The 27,800-nt window shown below is 35.0% G+C and overlaps 1 protein-coding gene across 5 annotated transcripts in view; it reads left to right on the forward strand.

Moving 5' to 3' along the window:
- Positions 1-27,800, forward strand: part of CPEB3 (cytoplasmic polyadenylation element binding protein 3) — a 99,360-nt gene that overhangs the window by 19,652 nt on the left and 51,908 nt on the right. For 3 of the 5 annotated variants that reach the window (XM_052798952.1, XM_052798953.1, XM_052798954.1), the window contains exons 3-4: positions 13,538-13,697; positions 25,115-25,171. In XM_052798952.1, the coding sequence (XP_052654912.1) occupies positions 13,538-13,697; positions 25,115-25,171 (217 nt within the window). The remainder of the gene's footprint in view (positions 1-13,537; positions 13,698-25,114; positions 25,172-27,800) is intronic. The other 2 variants (XM_052798955.1, XM_052798956.1) reach the window with 1 other exon arrangement.

Raw genomic sequence — 27,800 nt, forward strand, 5'->3', positions numbered from 1 at the left:
TATTTTTTTTTAAATATTTATGTTTAGTTTGGATTACAAAGTTGCTCCATTAAATTAGAATATCTAAGAACAATGCATTGCAAGATGGTCTGTTAAATGTTAGATCACCTCAATTTTTCAAGCCTGCCTTCCACTGACATGACCATGACCATCCAGTCATTCTTTTTCTCTTTTCTATTTCTCTCTAACTTTCAAATTTTGCTATTTCTTTCCTATTAACCCAAAAAAAGATTAAAAAAATCAGTCTTTCCAGACCATCCAATTAAGTATTAAAAAGACAGTGTTAGGTTGAAAAAAAATTGACTGGAAACTTTGACCCTTATTTATAAGAAAGTACTTGTGCTTTAGTTCAAATAATGCATTTTTCTCATGTTCAGTAATATTTTTAAATCTCATATGCAGGTATGACAAGCTCTTCTTGAATTGGTCTGGGCATTTCTTGTTTGTATATTTCTGGTAGTGCATTGATTGAGGTCCAAGAGAGCTTGTATCTGCTTAGTTTTTCGGGCCTAGAATGTAAAAGACAGAAATCTAAACTTCTTTGTGAAGTTTATCATGTGTTAAGCAGCTGGAAATAAGGTAGAGAATTAGCAGCATGTGATAGACAATCATGAATTTTATGTGACCTTATAGTAGTCAACAGATCATACTTCAGAAACCTTAAATCTAATATATTAAACTCCCACATTCCCAGTGGTCTCACATGGAAGTGTTTTCCAGAGTACTAATCAGAGCTTTTTTAGGCAGATCCTTTAATGCAGTATTTTACTTTGTGAAGGAGATTTGTGAAAAGCATTAATGAATTAGCATGTAGGTAGCTAGTGTTACAACCATTTACGACATGACCTTTACAGTAACTGTATGTTTGTAAAGGGTTAATGAATGATTAACGTATTAACTGATTGTTAGGGTCCAGCACATTAACAGATTGCTTATAACCAAATCTAATACCATCTATGGATGTGCTTACTAACTGTTCAGATGTATAATAATCAAGTCTGTCAAATGTTTATAACATACTTTGTGGTTTTGAAATTTTCTTTAAACTACTTATAAAGATACCTTTTAGTTTTAAATTATGATTCCCAGAACTGTCTGACCTAATATTTAATCTCGTTAAATAATTTTCTTACTCATGTATTCTTTCTCAGATCATATGGTTTCTTCCTGCAACATTAAAAAAAAAGAAATTGAAAACTGTGAAACCTCTCACAGTAACTGACAGGGCTTTTCTTAAAATTCACAAAGCCCTAAGTAGCAGCTAACTGTGCAGTAGGAAGACTAAAGCAAAATAAGAGGGTGGAGGAAACAAAAGTCAGGGATAAGAAAAAGTAGGGGGTTTATAATATAAAATGAAAGTGAAGTTGTGACATTTTCCTATATGGTAATCCAAGATAACAATATACCCATTCACTTTCTGTGGATGAGAATTTCTGCAAATAAAATCTTGCAAACATTACGCTGGGTTTGACATTTCAGTGGTAAGGGTCCTCAGCTTGGTAGCTCCTGCTACTTTTGGCTGCTAATAAATGAAGCTGTACCTGGGGCTTCTGATTAATAAAATCAACCATAATTGTCAGCAGATTTTACAAGTAATGTTTTGATGCAAGCTTCTGTACAGTCTTACCTCCCTTGCCTAAACAGGAACACGTTCTTCTGACTTGGTTTTGCGAAGTAGAAATAGTAGATTACATATAGAACAATTTTTTCTTGTTAGGCAAGGGAGAAGTAACTGATGTCGTGTGCACCATTTAAAACTACTTGAAAATGGATTGTAGTAAATTTTACAGTTTGTTTGGAAGGCCTTACTTTCCAGAGAAACTGGAAAGTTTTCTTGCTATTTCACTTACATAGTAGCCTTGTTTGAATATGAACTTGAACTGGTCAATGTTTCAAAATACAGCTCAGTCCTTGGCTCTGTTGGGCATGTAGAGGAAGGGGAATAATTTAAAAGAATGAATGCAATGAAAATAGCTTTTTTTATGAATACAGATATGAATAGATGCAAAAGGCAACCCTACTAGAAGTATAATTTTTCATACAACCTGCAGTTTTGTTTACCTTTTCACACTTAACATCTATACTTGTGGTTTGTAATTGTCCAGAAATTAACTAGTAAACTCTTGTCTTTCTCCTTTCTGTGTCCTCCTTTCTGGTTGATGAGGTCCCAGTTTATAGTGAAAATTAAGTCTTTGAGGTCATGACCTTGTGGTTAGTGCTATTAAATATCATCCTGCTTTGCTGCAGTTCTTCAAATTAATTCAGTTCTTTCTGTATGATGAGCTGATCTCTGTATTGATGACATCTTGTAAATATTAGTGTGTTCCTACTTTTAATAACCAATGTTATTGATAAAATTGGTCTCAAGATTTAAGAAACTCCATTATAACTTTTCTTTAGCAGATTTCACTGTTTAGCACTATCAGTTCTTCCCCTTTTGGTCATTTTCTTTACCTCAATTGCACTAATTACCATTCCGCCCCCCCCCCCCTTTACATAGTTTGCTTGTAGCAAATGCTATATTGAAGTCCGTGTTAGATCAGCCATATCATATTCTTTCAAGAACCAGACATCATAGTTACCAGGATATTGCATCATTAACGTACGATGCTACTTTATCTCTGCTTTGTATTTCTTAAAGAGAAGAAATCCTTGAATTTCAGTCATAAAAACTAGAAACAATGTTTGTCATCTATAGTTTCATATGCTGCTTCAGTTATTGCAGTTCTTTCATTTTTATTTTGCTGGTCAGATATATACAGTACTGACATGCTTACTTGGACTAGCTTTAGTTGCTCCACTAACGGTGCCTTACAGACTCTGGCTCCTTTTGATTACAGTGTTCACATGCAGCTGATGTCTGTTACTGAATTGGATAGATGATATTGCTTTGTCTCTTACTGCTTACCTGTCTTTACTGTTTACCTCATTTTCCCCTCTGTATGTGAAGACCGATTATGGAGGCTACATTATTTTCTCATTACTTCTTCTGATATGTTTTTGTTTAATTCTTTCATCAGTCTTGCTAGACTTTTTCCTAGACATTTGTTCAAGGTATTCACGCAGAACTTGTTACGGTTCCCCTGAATGTACTTAAGTGGCTGAACATCCTGGTTCTTTCCTTCTAGCAACATTTCTTAAGGTGCCTGTCAATCTTTATTACCTTGTACAAAAAAGGAAAATTCTGTTGCAGATCAGGTAGGCTTTTCTCTCAAGACATTTTACCTGTCTGGAGCAATCTTTACTAAATTTGCCCTGTGCTAATCAGTTTAGCTCTTACAATGTAAAAGGAAAGCGTTTTTTTTTGGTTCTATGAGTATCCTTTCCAATTTGAGGAGTTAACATAAAGAAGGCTTCGTTTTGGTTAATTGCCTGTTCATACACTTACTTGTATATCTTGAATGTGACTTCTGAATTATTTTGATTCATTAAATCCAAATGTGCAGCAGTAATTTGAATGCATAACACCTAACTGACAACACAAAAATGCTTATGGCTGCTTCTCTTCCAAGAGGAAGAAATATCCTTTTAAGGGTTTTAACATAAGTATTCAGGCACCTTGTACATGAGACAGTTGTTCTTTTCCTCATGTCCTGTATGCCTTTCAGCCCCTTAGATAATAAAAGATGCAAGTATGCATAGTGTGATTCAGTTACTATTTTAATATATTTATTATATGAAATAATATATATTAATGTATTAATATTGAATTTGTTATTAAACTGAAATATTTCATTCATGGGATGATTCAGTACTTGCAACTGGAAAAATTCCTTCTTTGTTTACAAAATTTTATCCGAAATGGAATTGCTTGCATATAATTGATTTGAAGAGTTGCTTCTAATTAAAACATAATTTGGGGCTGGGTTTTCTTTTCCTCCACTTCTGCCCTTCCTTCCTCTAAGTGGAGCTTGATGCTATAAGTAGTTTTTGGATTGCTGCTCTCTGCTGTTTGGCACCTGTTCAGTTGCATATATGCAGCCTTTGGTAACTTTGAAGCTGATAAAATAGTTAATAGCAAATATTCTTAAATTAAAATTTCTAACATAATGACACTTTAGGAAAAAGATTGCCTCATATCCCAGTGGCTATACAGGAGTCCTCAACTCATGTCTAGAAGTAGGTGCACAGCTTGAGAGAGCCTGTAGTCCTCTTCTGCTTATGACTAGGTGGCTGTGACAGCTTGGGATTCTATGATAGATGATGTCCTTGATAAAGTCCCAGGATGGAGAACATTTGCTGCCTAACTATTCTCAATCCCCATTAGGAAGAAGGTGGCAGAGTGGATTTTTTTATGTGTACCTCTATAGTAGGTTTTAAATTCTTGTGCCACAATTTGTCATGCATATTAATCATGCTGTAATAATATAAAGTTAGGACTTGGACAACTTACACGAGTAGTTTTAGTGATTAAAAGTATATGGCAGCTAATAGGTTAAACATTTTCTTTAAATCCTGCTGGATGCAAAGTGACATCACACTGAAAATGTCACCTCCTTGTCTTCCCTGGGAGCTGTTTTTCATTGAGAGTGTTTGTGGCCTGGTTTAGGCCTGTGTATAAATATTGGTAAATGACCCCACTTCCCCGCCAACCCCGCCGAACAGCTATTTCCACTATACTTAATGTTTTCTTGGTTTCCTTTTAGAAGTAAAGGGCTATATTGGCATTAAAATGACAAAATTACTGTCCTCTCTGAGGGTAGTTTTCCAAACCAGTAGGTGAAGAACTTGTCCTGTATGAACAGATGAAATGTCTTATCCCTTTTTTGTTGAAATACCTGTCTGGAGTTCTGGCACCTACAAGCTGTTTTACTCAGGAGGCGCTATTTCCTGAGCACAACAGAAATGGAACAGAAGCCTGACTTGAAATATGCCAATTAGGTATTATTTTAGTCACATTGTTCTTAAAAGCATGATGAGTTTGGTTGAGAGGCAGTATTTTGTTTGTCATAAGACTTAAACATTTCAGTGACACTTTTTCTTTTTTAGCCTTACCAATATATCCCATGTCACTGAGATCAGTAACCGTACACAAAACCACTGTTTCTGTTTCAGAGAAACCCTTGAGATTCCTTTACTGTGGTGGCCATAGTAAATGAAGCTACTGGGCAATAGTGCTCAGACATCTGTTTGACAGTTATTACTTGTATTCTTTTCTATCTCCCATTTTGTCTCATTATCCTATAATATCATGAGACAGACTGCTCCTATTGTAAATCTTTCTGAGACAATATCTTCCTTATACAATATGTCTCTACTGTCTTTTACATTATGTGGTCCAGACTGTGAAGAGTGATCATTCAGATCCTTTCATGTTGTAGCATCCACAATACTCCCTTTTCCTCTGTTTGCAGTCTTTGCATCTTTGTAGTGCTTTCATCTTGTGATTTGAGGTTTGCACTTGTGCTGATTTAGCTGGCAAGGTGTTCTTAGGTCAATGTTAGTTTTTCCTTGCTATGGTACATAGGCATCATTCTACTGAACAGAGTGGTAGAAGCCCAAAGGTAACTTAAGTGTTGAACTCTTGCACAGCAGGCCAATGAACCAGTTAAATTATGTCATTTTAATAGCTCAAGGGTATAATGAATGGCCTTGTAAATTCTACTGCTGACACCGGTTTTTTTCCACTTGCTTGTTTTTGTGAATTGATGATCATCTTGGGTGTAACTACTTTAATCCTATACTTTAAAAGTGTTAGAGCCATTTGTTACTGGAATCAGTAACTATAATAGAGAGTGGATACATCAGCTTTTTGAGAGGCATTCATTAGCAGGACTGATGTGCTGATTTTTATCTAAAGCATCATGTTGAACAAAATATGACTAAACATAAATCCTGTCAGTGAGTGCTCAGTCAGTTGTAATGTCTGCAGATCATTCCCTATGGTAGTGTAATGGGTATAAGAATAATAGCTGTTTTGTAGATTCCTTTGATTTTTTTGGTTGTTGTGGGGGTTTTGTTTGTTTGGGTTTTTAAAACATATTGTCTAATTGTTTTGATGGCAAAAGGAACATGTTTGAAATATTAAGTGTATTAGATTTCTGTTTGCTGGTAATAAACAGTGTTCCCTATTGGAGCATTAGGTTAGGTGATTTCAGCATTTGACTAGGTGCTTTACTTTCTTTGAATATGAGGTGGAGAAATAACACTAGTGATCATGTAACTAGTACGCTTGGCATATTATAAAAGTCTGTATTGGAAGAATAGCTAAGGGTGCTTCAAAGAACACAATAAGTAGGCTATTGCTTAGTAAGGCTCTGATGAATGAACAATATAATATAGAACAAGATATATATATATATATTTTTTTTTTTTTTTTTTTTAATCCAGTAGAGCCATATTGTGGTTTGTTGCCTGCAACTCCAAAACATGAATTGTCTAAACCAGGGAAACAGTTAATGTATTTCTCTCAGTCTGCCCTGTAGCTACCACCTCTATTTAGCACAAGGCAGGGTAAATTCTATTACTTTCTTCCCTGCAGTTTGCAAGCAAATACTGAATATTCAGTAACTTGTCAAGATATTCTCTTTAAGTGATTAAGCCAAGTCTTATGGCTATAAAGCCTGAACATTTTTATATGTATTTTGAGCATGTATTGTGTACAAAAAGGGAATCTCATCTTAACTGTGAAGTAAAATGACCTTTAAACTGAATAATATAATTTGTATTAGTTTTTGTAATTCTATATAAAGCCTGTTGTATCTCTTCCTATTTTTGTGCTTTTTAGTTCATTTGGAAATAAAAATTAGAAACATTTCACTGAAAGATTTTAGGGTTTTTGTAACATTTTAGAGCTCAGAATTTATAAAGGGGTAAAGTCTGACTACAACCTTTACCTTTGTGGAAAAATTGCTTGAGTAGGTCAAGTTTTCAAGGCTTTTGGATTCAATCTGTGTTCTTGCATGTTAGCTGTAAAAGTTTATATAACACAGGCAAGATGATTAAATATCATTAACTAGAGTTCTGAAATGTTATTTTTCAAATTATATGGAAATGTTTCCATAATCTATATACAATTAGATATTGTTTTATATTTGTATTAAACTTCCCTATTTTTCTTAGAAGCTTTTTGAACAAGCTTAAAAAAATTCACCTTTTGCCCAGTGAACTTCTGAACACCTACAAAAGTAAAATGTGCTACAGTTGGTAGTGAGAAAAGACAAATGTATGAAAAGTCTATGTGTTTCTTCTGTGGGCATTCCAAGAGCAATAATAATGTAAGAAAACATTCCCCTTTTTGTTCCAGTAAAGGAACATAATAAATCCGGCTTAGTTTAATACTATCCAAAATTAACTGGAAAGATCAAAAAAGAAAGTGGAATTAAAATAAAATTCCATCAAGACTTAATACTAGTAGCTCTGCTGTGATGTTCTTTATCATGGGCATAGACAAATTTACCCTATTTTTCCCTCCTACCTACATTTCATGCCTTCTTATTTGTTTTGTTTTATTTTATATTTTCATGAAATCCAATATAAGGAAAAAATTACTGAAATTTCTGGTTATTCTAGTTCTGCATGCATCTGTGTTGTCAGTCATGTTGTTATTGGCAGCATTCAAGCACCAAGCTGCAAAGGAAGTAACACTTCCTATTTACAGGTTTTTGGTTCTGTTGCAAAGTGATCATTTTACTTTACCATGGGACCATATTCCTCAGATGTCCTATCTTTTGAAAGATTTTTTTTTTTTTTTAAACTTTACTGAGAATGCAAGTGGGATTGCATCACAGCTGAAGCTGCTAGGAGCTAAAGACTGCTCAGTGAGTATTTAGAGCTTGCTGTATGTGATCATTCATGTGCACTGTCATGGCAGATTGAGCATGTCCCAAGCCGAACTTCTGTAATACTTTTTTTGCAGTTGCTGTTTTTGCTGCTTTGGATTGGGATACTGGAGCAAGACAAACTTGTTTTCCTTGTGTTCTTAGTAATAACCCCTGCTGCAGGTGCTAGAACAGAGTGAGTGAGCCCGGTTTAAAATAGTGCTGGCATTTTACCCTGTATTCATTCAAACCTGTGCTTCCATTGACTTCAGCTTTAGTTGGCAATACTTAGCAATCCTGTGCAGCCAAATCCAGGCTTATGTTAGGAACAGAAGAATGAAACACAGCAGTGACCACAGTGAAGAAGTCTGCACTGATAGGAAAGTTATTTAAGCCATAAGAATTTTAGCCATTCCCCAGGATCTCATCCCTTTCTTCTGATCAAAATACTACATGTTATGTCCCAGAATTTAGTAAGTAAAAAATGCTGAGACTTCTGTGAGCCTAACTGGAGTTTTGGTATTCTCCTGGAAACAGTTAATAGTTCACTGAGTGGAGGCCATCTTGTTGCTCGGCAGAGTTGGGCTGCATTGTGCCACATACTGGTGCAGGAAGCTTGAAAATCTACGGCAGCATGAAAATGTAGAACAATTAAATGAATTAGTGAAACTGAGATATTGTTCAGAATATAGGAAGCTTGGAAGCTGAATAGGAAGTCAGTTAGCAGATGGACTGAAATTCATAGACCCAGGGAAATATATCCTTGGAAGGGTCGAGGCACCTGAGGTTTACTGCTTGCATACTGAAAAATAGGTAGATCAGGTGTATCTCTCAGCTCGATGTGTGTTTTATGGTACAGGTGCAGATGACCATACCAACAAGGATTCAACACATGCAGAAATACATTGTTAGGGATTTTGAGTATGGACAGTAGCTAGGCTTGGGCAACATGTGCTAGGTTCCTGACATGCCTTCTCAGGGTAAAACTTTTCACTTTGTGACTGTAGTTTAATCAATTAATGGTCAAGTGTCTCTACTGCTGTATTCCTCTGCAGAGACAGAAGAAAAAGATAAGCTTCAGTTTTTGGAGCAAGGTGCATGTTCTCCATGTTTCTGCTATGGGATATATTGGTCATTTCCTTTTTTAGTTCATTAGTTCCAATTACTTAGGGCTACTTGTTCAAGCTGAAAGAGATAGTGAGCAAACCAGGCTGTATTAAGGTCCACTTACCACCTGTTATGGCCCTAGCTATAGATCTGGTCTTGGCTTTGTCATCCATACTGTAGTCATATATTCTATCCTCATTCTTTACCTATCCCTCTTACCAGTAAAGACATGGTTTGTCTATCTATTGGGAGGGAACTGAAGTAGTGCTAGGTATGCCTTGCCCTTACATGCCCATGCTCTGAGTCTGAGGGGGGCAGGACAAAGCACACCACATTACAGGGTATGACAAAGGGAAAAAGTTCTTTTGATTTCAAATGATAAACATACATGTCAATTACATACTTCAGGTACTGCTAAGTAATCTTTGTTTCATAATTAAGATAACTTTAAGAATGTCTTTTCCCCTCCTGGAATTTGCTGACACACTGATTACACCCCAGCTGTCTCCTGGAATAAGCAACACAGGCATCTGTCCTAGAGATAAACAGACCTCTTCAAAGCACTGTTTTGATTCATTCCTGGAGCTGGTTCACTATGCGTATTGGACAGAGACTGGGGACCTCTGAAAAATTATTATGGTTGTATAATTAAAGACTAGCATAATACATATGCACAAAATTGTAAAATGCAGTAGAATGCAAATTATTGTATTTTCTCATTTTATTTTAGTGTCTTGACTTTGCAGTTCTTTTTTGGCAAAGTTACTGGGTTTTGGTTTTTTCTTTGTTTTTTTCTTTTTTTTTTTTTTAGTTGGTTTTTGGGGTGGTTTGTTTGTTTGTTTGTTTTTAAATTAACAGGCAGATTATAGGCACTGTGTTTTGTGACATTTTTAATCAGTCTTACAGGTAAGATATTTAAAGGTAGAAAGTTGAGAGCCAACTTCAACTGAAGGTCCATTTCACTTTGTGATCCTTCAAAAATCTGATCCTGCATATGCATTTGTGATTTTTCACTATGCTTTACATACATACTTTGAGGAAGTCTGTGTCATGAATGAATGTATAGATAACAACCAAGGGCTGGGATTTAAAGTTCTAGGACCCATATCTTCTCTAAGAGTTGTTATTACTAAGCTGTTTTTCTTTCATTCAAGACTAGAGTATTGTAAGAACAGAAATAGGCTGCCATATATACTAGCAGCTAAAAAGGAAGGAGCTGCTGTCTGTACACAGCAAAAGTACAATCCAACATGGGCAGGCTGTACTTAATCTTTTGGTAGCTTAATGATTGCTGTGTAGCCAAAGGCAGTGCCTTGTAGCTGGAGATTTCTCTTTTATCCATAATGTAGTTTATCTAAGTCGGTCTTAGGATCTTTGTCTTCTCTGGAAGGTCCTAGCAGATTTTCCAGACTTGCTGGATTTTCAAACTTCTTTTCCAAGTTTTTTATTCTGCTTTATCCTTCTGTATTTTATATTTTGATTTCCATTCATGGTCCTAGTCCCGGAACTTCCTTGCAAAGTTCTCATGTGCTACTAAGGACCTTTATGAATTGTTTCCGTTGTTGGGATTGTTTGGCAGTAGATCGGTAGCTTGTGGAAACAATGCAAAAGGCAAGTGTGGGAGATGGAACAGTATCAGTTCACAAAACCAGGAGAACCTGTTCATGCTGAGAAACAAGAAAACATCATCCGGTGCGTGTGTGTGCAGAAGCACCAGGCTTCTTAGAAGAAATTGCTGAATTTAGGAAACAATCTTCAAATCTGCTGAGTACAAATGAATTACTACTGAAATGAAAGCTACTAAGAAAAATGGTAGTAGCCCTTTTACTTAGGAGCTAGAATGTTAGCCCTGACTTGTTCGTTTTATCACCCACACTACAAAATCTGTAGTCAGCATGCGTTATGCACATGCCGCAATATACTCGTGAAAATCTGTTGTGTCTAAATTTCCTTTACTTGATTTAGCTTGCTCAAGTACTATAGTGGGAAGTGTTATAATTGCCTAGGTAAAGGGTTTTGATCAAATTGATCTTCCTGTGGCCAATGTAGGTCTAATTTAATCTTGAAAATATATCGCAGGTTTGTAAGCCCCTTAAAAGGTTAGAAAGATCCTATGTTCTAGCAAACCTTGCCTTTGATGCTATGATTTTTTTCTCCCTTTTTTTCACATATGACCATGTGCACAGCTCCTTGGGAAGCTTTAGAACAAAGTAGGACCTCCCAGGGATTTGCTGCTATAGTAGCATACTTAAAATATAACGTACATATGTTAATAAAGGACAATTAAATTAAATTTGTAGGCTGTGTCTGCTTCTGAACTCACTCCTTCCAGCCTCTAAGACTGTAATCTCAGGCATGTTTAAAGCTGGAATAAACTATCATTGTGGCAAAAGCAGCAGTCCTGCCCTTTTACTGTCCTGCCGGTGTTGGTTTTGCCAGCTCAGGTCTGCTACAGCTATATAGTAATCCAGATCAGGGGACTGATCTGGCTGAAAAATACTTCCCCACCCCTATTTAGGACACAAGCTGTATCTTTGCTTTCATATTTTCTCTTCAAAAAGGTACCATAGTTCTGTACTGTAACACCTGGCCTCCTTACATGCTCACAGTACAGATATTTAAAAGATATTTAAAAGAAACAAATGGAAAAAGGTGGCTAAAATTCTTGCTTTGAGGGAATAATATAGATCCTATTTAATCAAGTTGGTAATATATCACAAGAATGGAATTTTTTTTACATCCAGGTTATACTTTTTCTTTTCAATCTGGCCTTGCATTTCTTTTAAGGAGGTGCATATGAAATAAAACAAACTCTTCTCTCCTGCTACATATTACTAAGCAGTGGGTTGTTTTAACCAAAATAAATTTTTCTATTAGAAAAAAAATTACTTCAGGGTTTTGGTTTTTTTGGTTTGGGTTCCCCCCCTCCCCCCCCCCCCCCCGATCTATTTTAGATTTCCTGGGCATAAATTTTTATATTCCATATGTATTGATCCACTTGGGTAGGTGAACAAGTACTTTTTTAAAATAGAGTATACAAATGGTGGCATTCTAAGCAGCTGTAGAAGACAAAAATCATCAACAATGGAAACTGAGAATCAGTGAGCTCATTTGAACTTTAGTGCTTAGTATAGCTTCTAACAGAAATCAAGTATTATTCTTTGGACATCATGTTTGCCAAAAAATGCTCAATAGATGAAATAAATTTCTTAAGAAAGTAATGCTGGTCCACTTACAGAAAATACAATGTTAGCATGTTGGAGAAGGGAAGTTGGATCTTCAGTTTCGAGTAGATAGACTGTGGGAACATGAGATTTTTGGCAGTAAGATCTGTATTTCAGAGCTTTCAGTAACAGCAAACTTTTAATAACGTGTATTTATTTAAATTCCAGAACAGGAATATTAAAATAAAGCTTAATTATACCAGTGAACTAATTCTGTCCTTTAATTTTATTTAAAGACAACCTAAGAAAAAGAGGGTTCAAGAGAAATAATACTTATTAAGACAAAACTTTTGTTACATTTTCTATGGATACTACTGCTTCTTGTCCGAAGATTTTAAATTTTATTCTTTCAAGCAAGAAGATAATCTTGTAGTAACCAGCATGAAGAAAACATTGTTCCAGGAATTTTGGGGGCATATTACAATGAAGGTTTCAGTTTGCACAGTAGAATGTTATACCACTCTTTATTAATTGTAGCATAATACAGTGTACAAAGAAAAGCTGCTATCTTTTACATATTTGTACTTTATTTTTTTTTATGATAGCGATGAGAATAAGAAAATTCATGTTTTTTAGAAACTGTCTGACTACAAGGGGCCGTTCTGTTATGCCGTCCTATTGTGTACAGTACTGTAGATACATGGGCACGGGTAGATTGTTCCCTCCGTAAGATTGTTCCTGAACTTTGAAACTGGTTATTTTTATAGGCCTGCTAAAGGTTGGTTGTGCTTGGTTTTTGTTTTTTTTTTTTTTTTTCCCTTTTACTTAAAAGAACAGAAGCTAAACTACAGTGAATTAAAAATGAGAGATTCAAACAATACAAACCAACCCTTCCTCAGGTTTTTGAGTGCCCTAGTGTGAAAGTGTTGCATATCCTATCTTGCTTTTTGTTTTGTTTTGCATCTGGTGTACTTCCTTTAAACCTCTGAGATTCACGTTGGACATCAGAAATATTACTTTGTACTTTCTGGAACAGCAGTGCCTGCTGGCATCTCATGCATTGCTTGCTTCTGCTCTGATGTTAAGGTAGCACCATGATAGAAGGCAGATGATGAAGCTGTAAAAAAAAAAAAAAACAACAAACCTCTGAACTCTGAAACAATTTTACTTCTGTAGTGTAAACTTCAATATTGCTTTACTTCTAAGTTCTTATTTAAATGATAACGTTTAGAATTAACTATTGTTTGTATGTATATTATTAGAATTGTTAAAAAGCCTCTCTGCATAGCTGTACTGGTGAAAGCAGCAGTTGCAAAATGAAAGGTATCATTTTAACAACTGTAGGCTTATATTCATCAAATTTTTTTGTAATATAAGAAGTTCCATCAAGAAGAAACGTAGAATTGGATGCTGGAGTTTTATAAAATAAGAAATAAGCCTGTGTTAGAAAATGATTTTTTTCTATAACAGTCTTTTTCTTTCCTTTTTTGTTTTTTTTTCTTCTAGGACCGGAATAGGCCCTATGACACTTTTAACTTGCACTCTTTGGAAAATTCCTTAATGGATATGATAAGGACTGATCATGAGCCTCTGAAAGGTAAACACTACCCTCCCAGTGGCCCACCAATGAGTTTCGCTGATATAATGTGGAGGAATCATTTTACAGGTTAGGAATATTCATATGTCCATGCTTGCTTGGTGTTTAAACAAAAATCAGCTTTTCAGTATTGCTATAAACTTTTTGTTAATGAATGAGTTGTCAGTTATGTAAAACTTCTGTTTTCGCATCTTAAGATAATCATCTCTACTGTAGGAAGATAAGGTGAAATGTGTATACATTTATTATAAGTGCACAATCATAATATTATCTAACTGGCATTTCTGAAACTTGGTTTTGTGTATGAGCAAATTGCACAGTTGGGTCTCCTGCTGCAGTCACTCAGTTCAGAAAATGTGTAGTGCAACTAGAGTCCAATTGTTATGTTCAACATCTTATTCAAAGTTAATACTGCTCTTATTTTTGGATCATCAGCTAGGATATAGGGTTTTCAAACAACCACTGTATCGGGCTTACTGTCTACAGTTGTTTCAGGATTCTTTTAAGAATAAGTATCTTAATTTGGATTTCAAATTGTTAGGGGGAGCCAAAAGCTATTAGATGTTGTTATGTGCTGGGAAAATTTTTATTATTTATGCTACTAAACTGTGTTTGTTCAACCAGGTGCAGTATTGGAGATTAAACCATTTCTAATACTTAGCTGATATTGAATAGTGAAAGGTTGTAGCAGCATTTCAATGAACAAATATTCCTGATCGACCTGCATACTCCTCTGTCTTAATCTTTCGTTGGTTAAGTTTAAAAATACGTACATATTCTTGCTCACATGCATTCTTGCTGACTTTGAAGACTGAAGCCATATATAAAGGAGGTATTGAATTAGAAATGATTCTCAGACTCTAAGAAGTCAGGACACTGGAACTGGTAGAGAAGAAATTTAGTTGTGTATGGCACATCCTATGCTAATGCTTATATACGTACTTTTCTGATATCATGATTGCCTCATTTGCTCCCCTACCCATTTATATATTACAGGTGGAAAAATATTTTTTCGTGGTCTAAGGTTCTGTGCCTTTTTCACCATCTTTCTGGGTACAAAGGGTTTTTGCAACCATACCAAACTGAGTTGTGTACTCTCAGCTCTCTTAACCTGTGCTTTCCACTATTATCTTGAAATTTGCTGTGCTATAGCCTTCATGTGTCTTTAACCATTTTTCAGCTGTCTAAAATGGCAAGAAATACTCTCATGTCTATTCTGATCATGGTCCTCCAAACTAAGTGTTAACCTGAAACTTTTAAAAAAACAAGCTCAACAAAATTGAGATTTCTACTGGATGTACATTTCGTATGGCTGGTATTAAAAAAAAAAAAAACCCAACCCCCAAGTTGCTAGTAAGTAGATTTAAGTATTTATTGTATCTTATTAAATGTATTATAATCTAACTAAAACTCCATGGTTTTTTTTAATCAGTATTTATTTAAATTTACAAATTGAGACTAGTTTCTTAAAGACTGAATTTCCATATGAGCCTGAGTGTGGGGAAAAAAGGGAAAGATTGGATTAGAAATTGTATTACTCTAGAAAAAGACTTTAACATCATACAAGTGCAATTTTGCTTATACTTTTATTATTGTCTCTTCGTAACCATTTAAAAATGTTTTTTGATCAGAATATTAGCACATAAAATAATAACAGGTACAAATCTTTAATTCTTTTGTGTTGTTGGGTCATTCTGCCAAGAATAGTTTCCAATACTTAGCCGAGCTTAGTCTATGTAAAAGTTGCAAGTAGCATATTCCACAGCTGCACCTGAGTGTCATAATACTATTTAATGTTGGTGTTTTGCATGAGGTAGAAATGAAATTCTTGGTTTCATTAAGCATCTTCATGCTTTTCAAGACAAGTATCCTTTCCAAAACAAACAATTTTTTCATCTCTACTAGGTTATCAATATATGTAGGAGACTGATTTACATGGACATTTGAAAGCAGTAGGAACTGTTTCCCTCTGCTCAAAAGTAAAATCAAAGAGTTGGCTATTAATTGTAAAGTTTGAGTTGATCTTTTCCATTCGCTAGTGGGACTGTTAGCTTTACATTTTCTTACAAACATTTCTGTCACTTACTGGATGTGCTCATTTTATCTTGCTTTGTCACTCAGTGCTGCTCACCTGTTTTGGCCTTCCTGCCTTGTTACTTAGCTCTCTTCCAGCTTCCAGTCCAGTAACTGCTGAAGTCTTGTTTACTATTAGTTACCTCTGTCTCTGCCCAGCTGGTTTTTTTCCCATTGATATAGTTAATTCCCTGTCTTGCTTTCTTTTCCTCCTCCCTCTATCTACATACAGGGCTTACTTTGCTAACCTCCAGCCTTGGCTTGACCTAGTGTGCACTTTCCTCCTGTTTTCACACTATGCAGCATGACTGGCAATATCCATAGAAGTGTCTGTTTCAGGACGTGCTCATTCTCCCTTCCAAGCAGTGTTGTCTTCCTCTGTTAGACAAAGAAAAATAATGAGATGGCTTTCAAATGACTTTTTTAATTGTTCACCTTTTGGTAAATGAGCCTTGTTTTCTCAAACAATTTTAGCTAACAGTGCTTCTGTGCTTTCCTGCCAGTTGGCCTTATATTTACTATCCAAATTTTTAAACAGAAGGAGTGAAAAGATGAGTACCAAAAGCCTCTGATTTTGAAAACACAGAAAGATTTAATTCTAGAAAAGCTATACATGTCTTGGAGCCTCCAATGCATGTTACAAAGCCAGTGCAGCTATTTCAGGATCATTTCAGCCTGCTGCTGGCAACAAAGTCTTCAGCAAATGCGTATTTTTAGAAGTACTGTCTGTATATGTATTCATTAGTAAAATATTGCAGGTGGTTTATCTGAAGTTTGAAACTTTGCTTGCTACATAGCCCTTCTTGGCATATGTGGCCCCTCACATCCCAGCAGATACTTGAAACAAAAAATAATTATCTTGGATATAGAGCAAGGGCTGTAGATTAGAATGTGGGTGGGAGGGTTAACCATAGAAGATTCTGATGTCAAGAGCAAATTGAAATGGTTCTGGGATGTTTTCCTCTCATTTGGGGGTATAAGTTCCTCATGCTCTGCATTGTTCAGTGGAGGTAGTGAAGAAGCTCAGGGGTGAGAAAGGAAGTCTATCCTCTTGTTTGTAGTAGTTGAAGCTTCATACCTTCTCTGAATCTGAGGTATGATCAGACTTTGTCCTGCAGGCCATGGAAATCGAGTGTATTTGAAGGTCACCAAAGCAGGTCACTTTTTTAAAGCATGATCCACTTGGCCTTGAAAGGGCATGTGATTAAGTGACTTTTTTGGGGGGTGTTGCTTTCAAGTGTGGAACAAGAGAAAGGCTGAAGGATTGTTAGTGTAGCAGAAACTAACTGATCCTCAGTCTTACAATATTGAATTACTTGTATTGAACAAGTGCTAACTCAGTCTGATTGGCAGGCTGGCTTGGTGCTCTTCAGCTAGGAGAGCTAGGGTCACTTAGTTCTTTTTAGGTGTTTCTTGCAGTAAAGGAGATTTGATACCAAGCTCTGACATTTCTGGACTTAGATAAATTACCAGCTTATGCATCTATGTTGCATTTTATCTTGAGCCCAGTCTTGGGAGAAGGTGTGCAGTATCAGCTCTTACTCTGTTTCTGTCTAAAACTGCTTTGTTTTTCTCAGCTTTTCTTGCCAGATGGGGTACCCTGCTGTAGGTTCCTGTATTTCTGTCCTTGTAGTCTGGGAACTGTGTAACTTTACAAATAGTTTGCCATTTTCATGCTTTGAGATCTAAAGAATGTAAACTCATTAGAAAGGAAGTCTCATTTTCTTTTCTCCCAAGACAGTTAGGCAGACTTCCTTACCTGCTTTCTCTGCCATCAAGATCAACTCCAACATTTTTCTTCTCTTTCAGTCAATACTCATAAATCCTTTTCTCCTTTCAAAAAGGAGGAAAAAAGAGGAAAAAAGGTACAGTAGAGGAATTGTTAAGCTGCTCCTAGTTAAAGACGAATTACCGTATATGGCCAAGGGAATCTGGTTGTTCCCTGTGTCAGTCATAACCAGGCCTATATGACAGAAGTGCACAATATCTTCTAAGATGTTTTTCCTGAACTTATTTATTTCCTGAATTGCTCATAAAATATATTATACGCTACAAAAACATGGGAGAGAGTTTTGCTTTAACAAGGAAAGGACATATTTGCAGTATTTTATAACCTGTTGGTATTTACATACTGCTTCTACCTAATGCTGTAGGGCAAAACTGAATTATCAGAATAACTATGGGTAGATGCTACTTATTAATGACTAAAACATTTTTTTCCTACATCAAAGTGTCTCCTGTCGATGGTGTAATATGTCACTGTTGCAATATGTTTATCCATGTCAAACTATTGCACTCCAACACAAACAGAGGCATTCTGATCTATAAAAAAATATTTTGATCAGTAGTAACTAGCAGCTGCCTTTGTTCTATTTTTAAATAATTAAATAAAATATTTCAGCTGTGTTAGATCATATGCTATGCACATGTGCTACTGACAGGTCATGAAACTGAATCAAAATATAAAATTGAGGAGAGAAATCATGTCGCTGAAATATTTATTTTAAATTTACTGTTACAGTAGATAACGGTAATATTTGGGTTTTATTCTAAATCAGAATGGAAACAAACTTTGTAATGTGCAAATCCCCAACTAACAAAAATTCTGAGGTTTTTATGAAGTATCAGTGTGACACATCTTCAAGTATGAGTATTTGGAGACAACACATGTACAAGGAGAATTTCAAGAGTAGGCTTTATTAAAATTAATTTTGATGGGTATCATACTTAAAAAGAAAGATACATAAAATATGTGCTGATTATGTCATATTTCAGTGGAATGTATTTGCTCCTTGACTATCTTAGCATTTGTTGTTCTGAGATTTGTTTGAGGCTTTGAATACAAATGTACAACAGTTCAGAAGTAGAAACAGCATCTGTGGGGAAACGTTTTATTTTGATTTTCAATACTTAATATAATGACACCCATCTATCTGCACAACAGAAAACTGAAGTTACTGGGGTTACTACTTTTTAACTATTGTAAAGACTGTAACAGGTCATATGAACACTAAGTAAAATTTAAGATTCCTTGTTTATCCTTAACTATATTGTTTATGAGGTTTGACAGCAGTGTTTCAAGATTATATGCAACTTAGACAATATTGTAGTACATGTAGAATGGACCTTTACTTTTCCATCTTGATCTTCGGTTAACTTCAATGTATGCCACCAGATTTTGTTCAGCTCTAATTGTTCGTAAGCTTTTTGTAAACAATGCAGTAAGTTCGCCACATGACCTGAGAAAAGTGAAGGTGAATGGATCATATTTGTGTTTGCAGTCAGCAGCTGAACACAAAGGTCGTGCAAATAGAACAAATGTTGTCATCTCAGGCCTAGAAATGGTACCACCCAGTTAGAGCTTTTTGCAACACTTCTGTTAGAAAAAAGTGCACTGTAACAGCATTTCTCAATCTCAATGCTCATCAGACACCTTTCTGTAAATGCACGTGAAAACCAGAGTGAGCAGACGGATGTGTTTGCACATCTATTTGTGTGTAAACTTAGGCCACTCAAGCTAATCCTGTTAAAAGAAACATACTCTGTTCCCTTTCCATTTGAAACTCTGCTAATTTAAGAAAATCCTCTTTAATATTTTTTTTCAGTACAGAATAAGACCATTAAATGGTTCATATTTATTAAATTAAAGTAAGTTCTTTCTTCAATGATCCTGTAGTACGATCATACTTCCTAATTTGCTGCTGGCATCCAGGATGTCCTCCTTGACCTGCTGAATCTGTTTTGGGCGGGATTGGTGGGGGTTTTTCGTTTGCTTTGTTTAGTTTAAGGAGTGGTGATATAGATATCAATTTTTCCTTTTATTTCCATTTTTTTCATTGTACTATTGAAGACTGGCCTTGCAGAAACCTGAAGCTCTTTTTCTTTTTTTCTTTTTTTTTATTTCTCACTTCTCTACTGTTTTGAGGGTTTTGTATATTTTAGCATAGATTGCTAATGGAAAAGTCTGCTTTCATATTGCTTTATTTTATTCCCCCCCAAACTCACCAATAATAATACCAATATTGCTCGTTTGAGTACAGTTCTAGATGTACGCATAGAATGGGTATATGTGTACATACATTTGTCTACCCCTTACAAGTAAAGCCAAATTTCTTTTTATGTTCATCAGGTCTTGCTTTTAAAGTACTAATATTTTGAAAATATAACTGTTCTCAAGCTAACAATGTTAGCACTACTTAAATATATTCAAGACCTTTGTGTTTTATTGGAGCAATGTAATTTACTTATGAAGGGTACATTTCGTTGTAATGTATATGCTGCTATATTTTATAGGTTGCTTTCTCTACCGATGGCATGTATTTGGGTAGTCAGTGATAGGAAGAAGTTAGTATCAGCAAGCTTTATTACTGATATTCATAGCTGATAATTAAACATTTCCATTCTCATTGCCACAATATGTATTTGCACAGTAAAAATATATACATGTAAACACAGTAATAGTTCTTCATATTTCCCTTCTGGTGAACAATAGTATTTTTGTTCTGCTGAGTATGTTAATGTGTAAAAGGTATGTAAGTCACAAGTAGGTGTTTAAATTATGGGTGTGAACAAATGGCAGATAGACTTAAAAAAAAAAAAGGACATGGGGGGGTAGAAAAAAGAAAAAAAACCCAACAGACTTCTTTGGCGAGTTACCTTTTATTTTTATAATTCTTTATGCAGGCCTTTGCTTACACAGTTCTTGCTTTTGAAATTGTTTTGGGTACGTATGTTGAGTTAGGGTAGCACCAGTTTCAGGCGTCTGTTTTTGGGGGTAGAGGAGAGAGAATGGTCTGAGGTCTACTCAGGTAAAAATGATTGAAATTCTTATATATACACACACACGCTTCATGCTTTTTGGCCGTTTGTGAATCATGGAGCAAAGACTCATGGTTGAGGTGGGGTATGGGGGGGGGGGGGTGTTAGGTTGTGCTGTAAACTAGACTTTCGAATACATGTGGGTCATATTTTTGAGAGAATACTGGTCTTGCTTTGATTTTTGCACTTTTCTGTGTCTAAACTTTGCTCTACCCCACTTGCTACCTATCCATCCAAATAACTATTGCTGTTTTCTAATGCCTTTTGTTGACACCAACTTTGAAATCATTAGACAGAAGAGATAAGAATGATAAAGGAGGTATTATTACTAAGGAAGCATAGCAGACCTAGTCCTGTTGCCAGTTTCATTTGACCTTGCCACTGGAGTCTCTAGTCAAAACTTGTAATCGATATCAACAATGATATTAAGAACTATGTGAGAGGAAGTGCTCATTCCCAGTAAGTTCAGGACAGGTCAAAAGCAGGCCAGCTTTGCTATTTTCTAGCAAATCTTGTGCCAAATACCAATTGCTGAATTGGTATAAGTGGTCTATCTTGGTGAAAGCCATGAAGGGTAACAGTGCCAGAAGTTTTACTCAATATATAACCAACAAACATTGTTTCTTGGAATATTGATTGTAACATGAAAATGATGACAATAGGTAGGTAACTGTAATCCTAAAAATCCTTCACTGAGTGAGTGTTCATGTCCAGGAGCCGATTAGGATTTCAAATGTTCAAAAAACCATAGAGCACTTAGAAAGACAAAATGGATAAAAAGAGAAAATGAATTCAGAAATCTCTTAAAGCAAAAACAGTCGTTACAGATCTGGAACTGGTTAATCACTGGTGTTTGTTTCAGACATGGGAAAATAATGGTAATACCAGCACATATATACAAAGATGAAATCAAAGATCAGTTTTACACTTAGTTGTAAACAGATTGTGCTCATAAGCTTGAATATCTGCTAAAAATAGTGGATTTTAAAGCTGAGATTAAGGGGACCACTATAGGCAAGCCTGGCACTAGACTGTCAAAAAACTGCAATAGTGGTAAAACTGTGCCTGATATCCAGGTTTGTTATTTCTGGAACAACATTCTTTCTCAAAACTGTTCATGTAACTTGAAATTCTCTAGACAATTAAAAAAAATCATATTATCTATTTGTGAAAGATTTAATGAAGAGATTCATATGTGGGAAGGGTATACTTCCTTAAGTTATTGGAAAGATTTTAGAATTGTTTCAAGATCATGACTCTTTTCTACAATGAATGAGGTGAAGTTAAATTCCATTTAACATCTTATTTCCAATATAATGCAGAAGAGAAGATGTGCATACTTGAGATGTGCTCTGAGAAGGAATCGGGCTCTCTGCCATGACAAGCATGACACTGGACATGCAGCAGAGCACTTAAGCAGTCCAGTTAGCAAAGTGTCTCCAGATGCTGTTAGGAAAAAGAATTTAAGGAATTTAATGACATAAGATATGCAAAAGTGCAGCCTGGGCTATACAAGAATCATTAAGCCCTCTTTTATACTCTGTAAATGTTTAAAGACCAAGAAGTATACAACTGGATTACTTTTTTTTAAATTAGGAATTGAAAAGACTTATGTAAAAGAGTGATTATTGTTGCAGCCTAACTGCAGTAATATAAGTGTGTGTTATAAAAGCATATAATTGAAAATATACTCAGTAGATAGTTATGAAACCAAGATGGGCAAACTGAAAATGGCAGATGTATACCGAATACAAGTACTGGGGATGCTGTTACTGGAAGGGTTCCTATTTATGACTTCAGTAAACTGCTGGAGTCCATAACTTCTGTGCTCTAACTTCTCTGTGTTTCTGCTTATTGTGCTTAAGATTCTTAAAAAGTAGAAATTTTATCCAGATATTTCATTTTAAAATTATAGTTAGAAATATGTGCTTATATAGACTTCATAAAGGTCCAGGTAGCATAAATGTGCTTTTCTTAAAATTGATTGTTTTCTGATAGTAATTTCTGCATTTAACCCAAATACATCCTTGAAAGTACATATTCTTAATTACATTTCACAGTTTTACGTTACACCTTTAAATGAATAAATTTATAGTTTCCTTTTTGTGCTCTCTTCTTATTCCTTAGATAATTATGCGGTTTTGTAATCTGCATATGGCCTCTTTTTTTTCAATTGAATAACTTTCTTCAAACAGCAAGATATTCAAATGTTGTAGCTAATATGAAAGGCTATATAATTATTGGTAACTGTCTTATGATTGGTGCATTACCAGTCTGTTTTGAATGCTTTTAATACAGGTGTGTTTTGAAAGTATTCCATTAATTTGTTTCTATAGAATTGCACTAGGGGACCTCTGAAGATGCACAGAATTATCCCACACTATTGCTTAGCTCAGTGTGAGAACATGTCCTTCTACTTGTGCTGCTCTGTATTTTTCTGCTCCTCTTAAAAGATAGCTGACAAGAACTGTTTAAAAATAGCAGGCCAAGGGCAGGTGACAAAATGTCACACAAGCAGCACCTGGTCCACTGATAGCCTGGAGGGAGGAAAAAAACAAACCCAGATGTCACAGATACGTTTCTATTTCTGAAGCTGGTCAAACAGCAGAATTTCAGCTTCAGCAAAGGAAAAGAGAAGGGCCATCCAAGTATTATGCGTTCAAATTTTACTCTAGTTTTTTCATAGAAGTTCCCTTTTTTCTATTACAAGTATTAGTTTACAAGTATAGATTATTATATACACCTTTTCTCTTTACAAGTAATACCTGTAACCTCAGGCCCATTAATATGTTGTTAAGGAAAAGGGAATTAATGTCAATCTGGCAAGGTTTCTGAAATATTTTAGCACAAGCTTGTACCAACTGAAATAGTAGCAGCTTTAATGTTTCTGCAGTGCCAGATTAATGTGAAAATATGTATAGGAGAATTATGTCTGTAATTACGGAATCTGAAGTAGTTAATGAAGGTCTCTCTAAGAAGCTTTGCTTGAGGAGTTAGAAAGTAAAAATGGAAATTTTATTTACCTTCCTTCTGCCCCTGCTTCTTTCTGGAGGTGCTGTTTGCTTCGTAGTCTTATTGTGGCAACACTTTTTTCTAAAAAAATGAGAAATTTATAATTTGAAGAAAATATATATTTGCTTTTCTTAAACTGCTTGTGGCAGTTTCAGAAGTGTACTGAAACTTCATGTTGCATCTGTTCAGAAAGAATATTAATTACAGCACAGCAGTTGCTGTGACTGGAAATAGAAGGCTTTAACTTATCGATAGGAACTAAAAATGTTGGAGAAGACGGGCTTTAGTTCTGCTTTGTCAAATCTTATTTGTTAAAACTTGATTTTGCAGAAGTACAGGGACTTAATGGCAGTATTGGTTCTTCAGTATAGTGAGTGGGTCTTGAGCTCCCATATTTGAATGCCAACATAGTGAAGAAATGTAAACTGCCTGCTTCCTTAGCTCCCAAATTTAACCACAAATCTAGAGATACGGAGAGCATATGAAATGGATTACAGCACTTGTCAGTAACTGAAGTTACTTAACGTTACTTAATTGAAATGAATTTTTATGTGGCTATAATGATCCTTTTATATCTTTTTCCAAACAAGGACTAATATCAATTCCAGCTTTCGAATTGTTTTGGGGGGTTTAATTAAGAAAGTCCTGTTACAAAGTTTCTTCAGGGTAAGTTTTTAATATTTCAGCTGAGTTAAATAGTATCTAAATCTAAAATTAATCTGAACAGTGGTGGAGTTGGCTCATTTTTTGCTTTGATGGTAAAGGTAGATTTCTGTGGAGTAAGCCTCCTTTGAAACTAAGTAACCTTGTGTGAATTTGTTCCCACTTCCAGTTCCTGAAGTCATCAGAGATCTTCTTAAGCCACCCTTTCAACTGTTAAATCTCACCTAAGAAAATTGGTACTATTTTGCATGTCTCTAGCTTCCTGGAAACTGGCACCAGCAGAGTTCATTTGAATTTCATGGTGAACCTTCTGTATATAATGGTCCCATATTATGGGTTAAGAATAAATATTTTTCAAAGTATATACGAATGTATTCCATGAGAACAACACTCCCTCCAACCCATTATCTTATCTCAAATAGTAAGCGATAGCAGATTCTTAGGGAAGAATACACAAACAGGGTAAGCACTCTGTCTCCAACGATCTGTTAACTCAAGAGCTTCTGATGTCACAGGTAGTATGGAAAATAGTGTTTTATTTTTACCAATTAAGTGGAGTTTTTGTAATGCTGTACTTGTTATTTGAAGCCTACTATAAATGGCATGACTGCAGCAAGGCTGAACTTTGAGGCCTTATTTTGAAAGGGTAAATGTAATACTTTCCTAGTACAAAGCAAAGGGATATATTTAAAAATAATTATTTTATAATTTATTTTGTGATTTTTCAATATTTTAGGTACATAACAGTAAAGGTACTACGGTGTTAAATATTGTAAATTTGTATTCTTGGGAAGTTGTCTTCAGTGGATGGAAGATTTGGCTACCCTGACTGTTCATCCCCTTGAGCAATTTTTCATATTAATGAATTTAATTAAGTTTTGAAATAAAAACATTAAAAATAGCTTTTATTTACATTGCAGGGCGTATGGGGATTAACTTCCATCATCCAGGAACAGACAATATTATGGCTCTTAATAGTAAGTAGTTAATATCTAGTGGCTAATATTGTCATGTTGAATATTATTTCCTACCTTTATCATGTGCATAGCTGTACAGACATAAATATGTGTAGTAATAATATTTGCATAGAAGTTTATGCGCACTCTCTTAAAATGATTTTCATAAATCAATCATCTCGGATTTCATTAGCAGAATTGGTGACTGTTTATATTAGCTTTAGAATAGCTTTATGTGTTCCACTGGAAGTTTCATAATGCCTGCTATAGATAATATTGCAAAACAATCTCTGTTGTTTCTTCTTTTGTGGGTGTGTACATGTGTTAAACCTATAACTTTAATTTCTGGTATCTCTCGTGACATATATCTTCTTATTGGATGAGTTGTTACAAGTTTTGCATATAATTACCTTGACTGACGGAGTTTACTTTGTTGGTTTCCCCAAAACAATATGTAGACAAGACTGGAGAGAATGTTTAGACTTCTAAATAATGAGGAAAAAGTGTGGGGCTGAACTGAAAGATTATTGCTTTTGTTTGTGTTGGAAAATAAAAATAAATTTAAAAATTCCAGCCATGAACATATGCATTCAAAAAACCTGCCAAAATGGATCTGGAATCTCTAGAGACAGCCTCGTATCATGTAGTGGGCATGTGTGTGGGATGGGATGTTAGGCACCAGCAGCATAATGTAGAACTGAACTATGCAAATCAAAGCATAGTTTTTGTCCATCTAATCCTAAGAAATGCTAACTATTTTGAAATGTCTGTTTTTGCTTACAATGTTGTATTAGAGTTGTTAGGATTCATTTACTAACTTCTCTAAAATTTTTTGCCTTTGCACTGTCTATATAAGTTATACTGTGTATAGTTGAAAACTGCAGATTTTCATGTAGTACCAAACAGAATTAAAAAATATTTTATAAATGTGAAGAACTGAAAATTTGTAATAGACGAGAGGCAAGGGTTTTAACGTTTGGCTTTAAATGCCAGCTTTTGGAACTTCTAACACTTTGTTTGTGCTCTTTTTCTTAGTTTTACATTGTTAATGATGAGGTGATATTTTGCAGAGTTTCTGTTGTCATAGTTAGCATATGTGCCCCATTTTCTTATGGGGACATGAAATTATGGGAAATCAAGTAATTAACTGGGAGAAATGCTCCATTTAATTAAAGACTTAAAAGAGGGAGCTGTTCATGTGGGTGTGCATGTGTGTAAATAAGTTCTACACAGGACAGTCTGCTGCTTTTTGACATGAATTCTGGTCTCAGAATGTAGTTGTTCTAACATGGGCATTTCAATAAGCTGATCACAATAGCAAGATAATTGTAAAGGTGGGAGATTATGATTGAATTTTGAGTTATTTTTAAAAATTGACAGTTACAATGGAATATATAGCAGTTTTTGTTACAAAGTCTTGTAGAGATTTTTAAAAGACAGGAATGAAAAATTCATACAAAAAGCTATACTATATACTGTACTATATCAAACCAGGGCTATTCCATTTGGGGACAACTCACTTTTATCCTAAATGGATGAATGTATTCTATTCTGATTTCTGTCATTGCTAGATAAACTTTTTTTTTAAAGTTGCCTCTTTAATCAATATAATATTTAAGAAAATATTTCTTCCTGTCTAATTCCTTTGAAATTTTTTACAGCAGCTATATAATCTAATTGTTTATAAAAAATAATGATCCTTTGCAGCTATAGTCCTGGTGTACTGCTAAAATATTAGTATAGCTAACTGAGGGACCTAAACAAAATACATTTATGCATTTCCAGTATTTAAAATATTAAGGGTTTATTGAAATATTAGCTGTTTACAGACTTAAATAAACCTGGAATCACAAATATGCAATTTATGCAAAATAGTAGTGATTGTTCTTTTGAATGAAATCCAGTGCAAATCAAAAGTCTGGATATGTTCCCATATATTTTCCCTCTCCTGCATCTCTTCTCCCTCCCGTTCTTTACTAGGCAAGGTCACACCATTTTTGGCCATAACTAAGAGCCCAGAAGCTAGAATTATTGTACTGTAAAACCTGTTGGGTTTTGTTCTTAAATCTTTGAAGAGTTGAGAATAAAAGCAAGTATTCAAGTATATAAGCTTAAAAATTACTTTTTGTGATTTAAATCCTCTTTTGTATGCAGCTAAAACTGAGAAATTTAGAACTATGTAATTCCCATGTGATCAATTACCTTTGTTATGAGGAATTATACTAAGGAAAGTTAGTCCAAGAAGAAATAGTCTTTCCTGTGCTGGAATGGTTGTGGTTTGGGTTTAAAAAAATAAAAGAAGTAAAATAAAATAAAAATTCTGAGAAGATATTTCATCCCAGTAATTTTTGGAACAATTTGGAGAACTTGTATAACTTGTTTAAATCATAATACCCACAATATCTATATATAATTTCTGTGAAACCAAACACTGTCTGCTGAATCTGCAAATCTAACCTTCACATTCTATTTATAGTCATTGCTACATAAGCATTTTTCTCTTTTCCTGCGAAGACACAGTAATAATCTTTAAGATTTATTACTCAAAGCTCAATTTCTCACTAACAGTGTATGCAATCTTTTGAAGCTGGAAGACAACATAGGCTAATGTCATCAGCAATGCAGAACTTTACTTCATGCGTTGCAGGGG

The sequence above is a fragment of the Harpia harpyja genome, chromosome 10 (genome assembly GCF_026419915.1).
Source record: "Harpia harpyja isolate bHarHar1 chromosome 10, bHarHar1 primary haplotype, whole genome shotgun sequence".
Lineage (NCBI taxonomy): Eukaryota > Metazoa > Chordata > Aves > Accipitriformes > Accipitridae > Harpia > Harpia harpyja.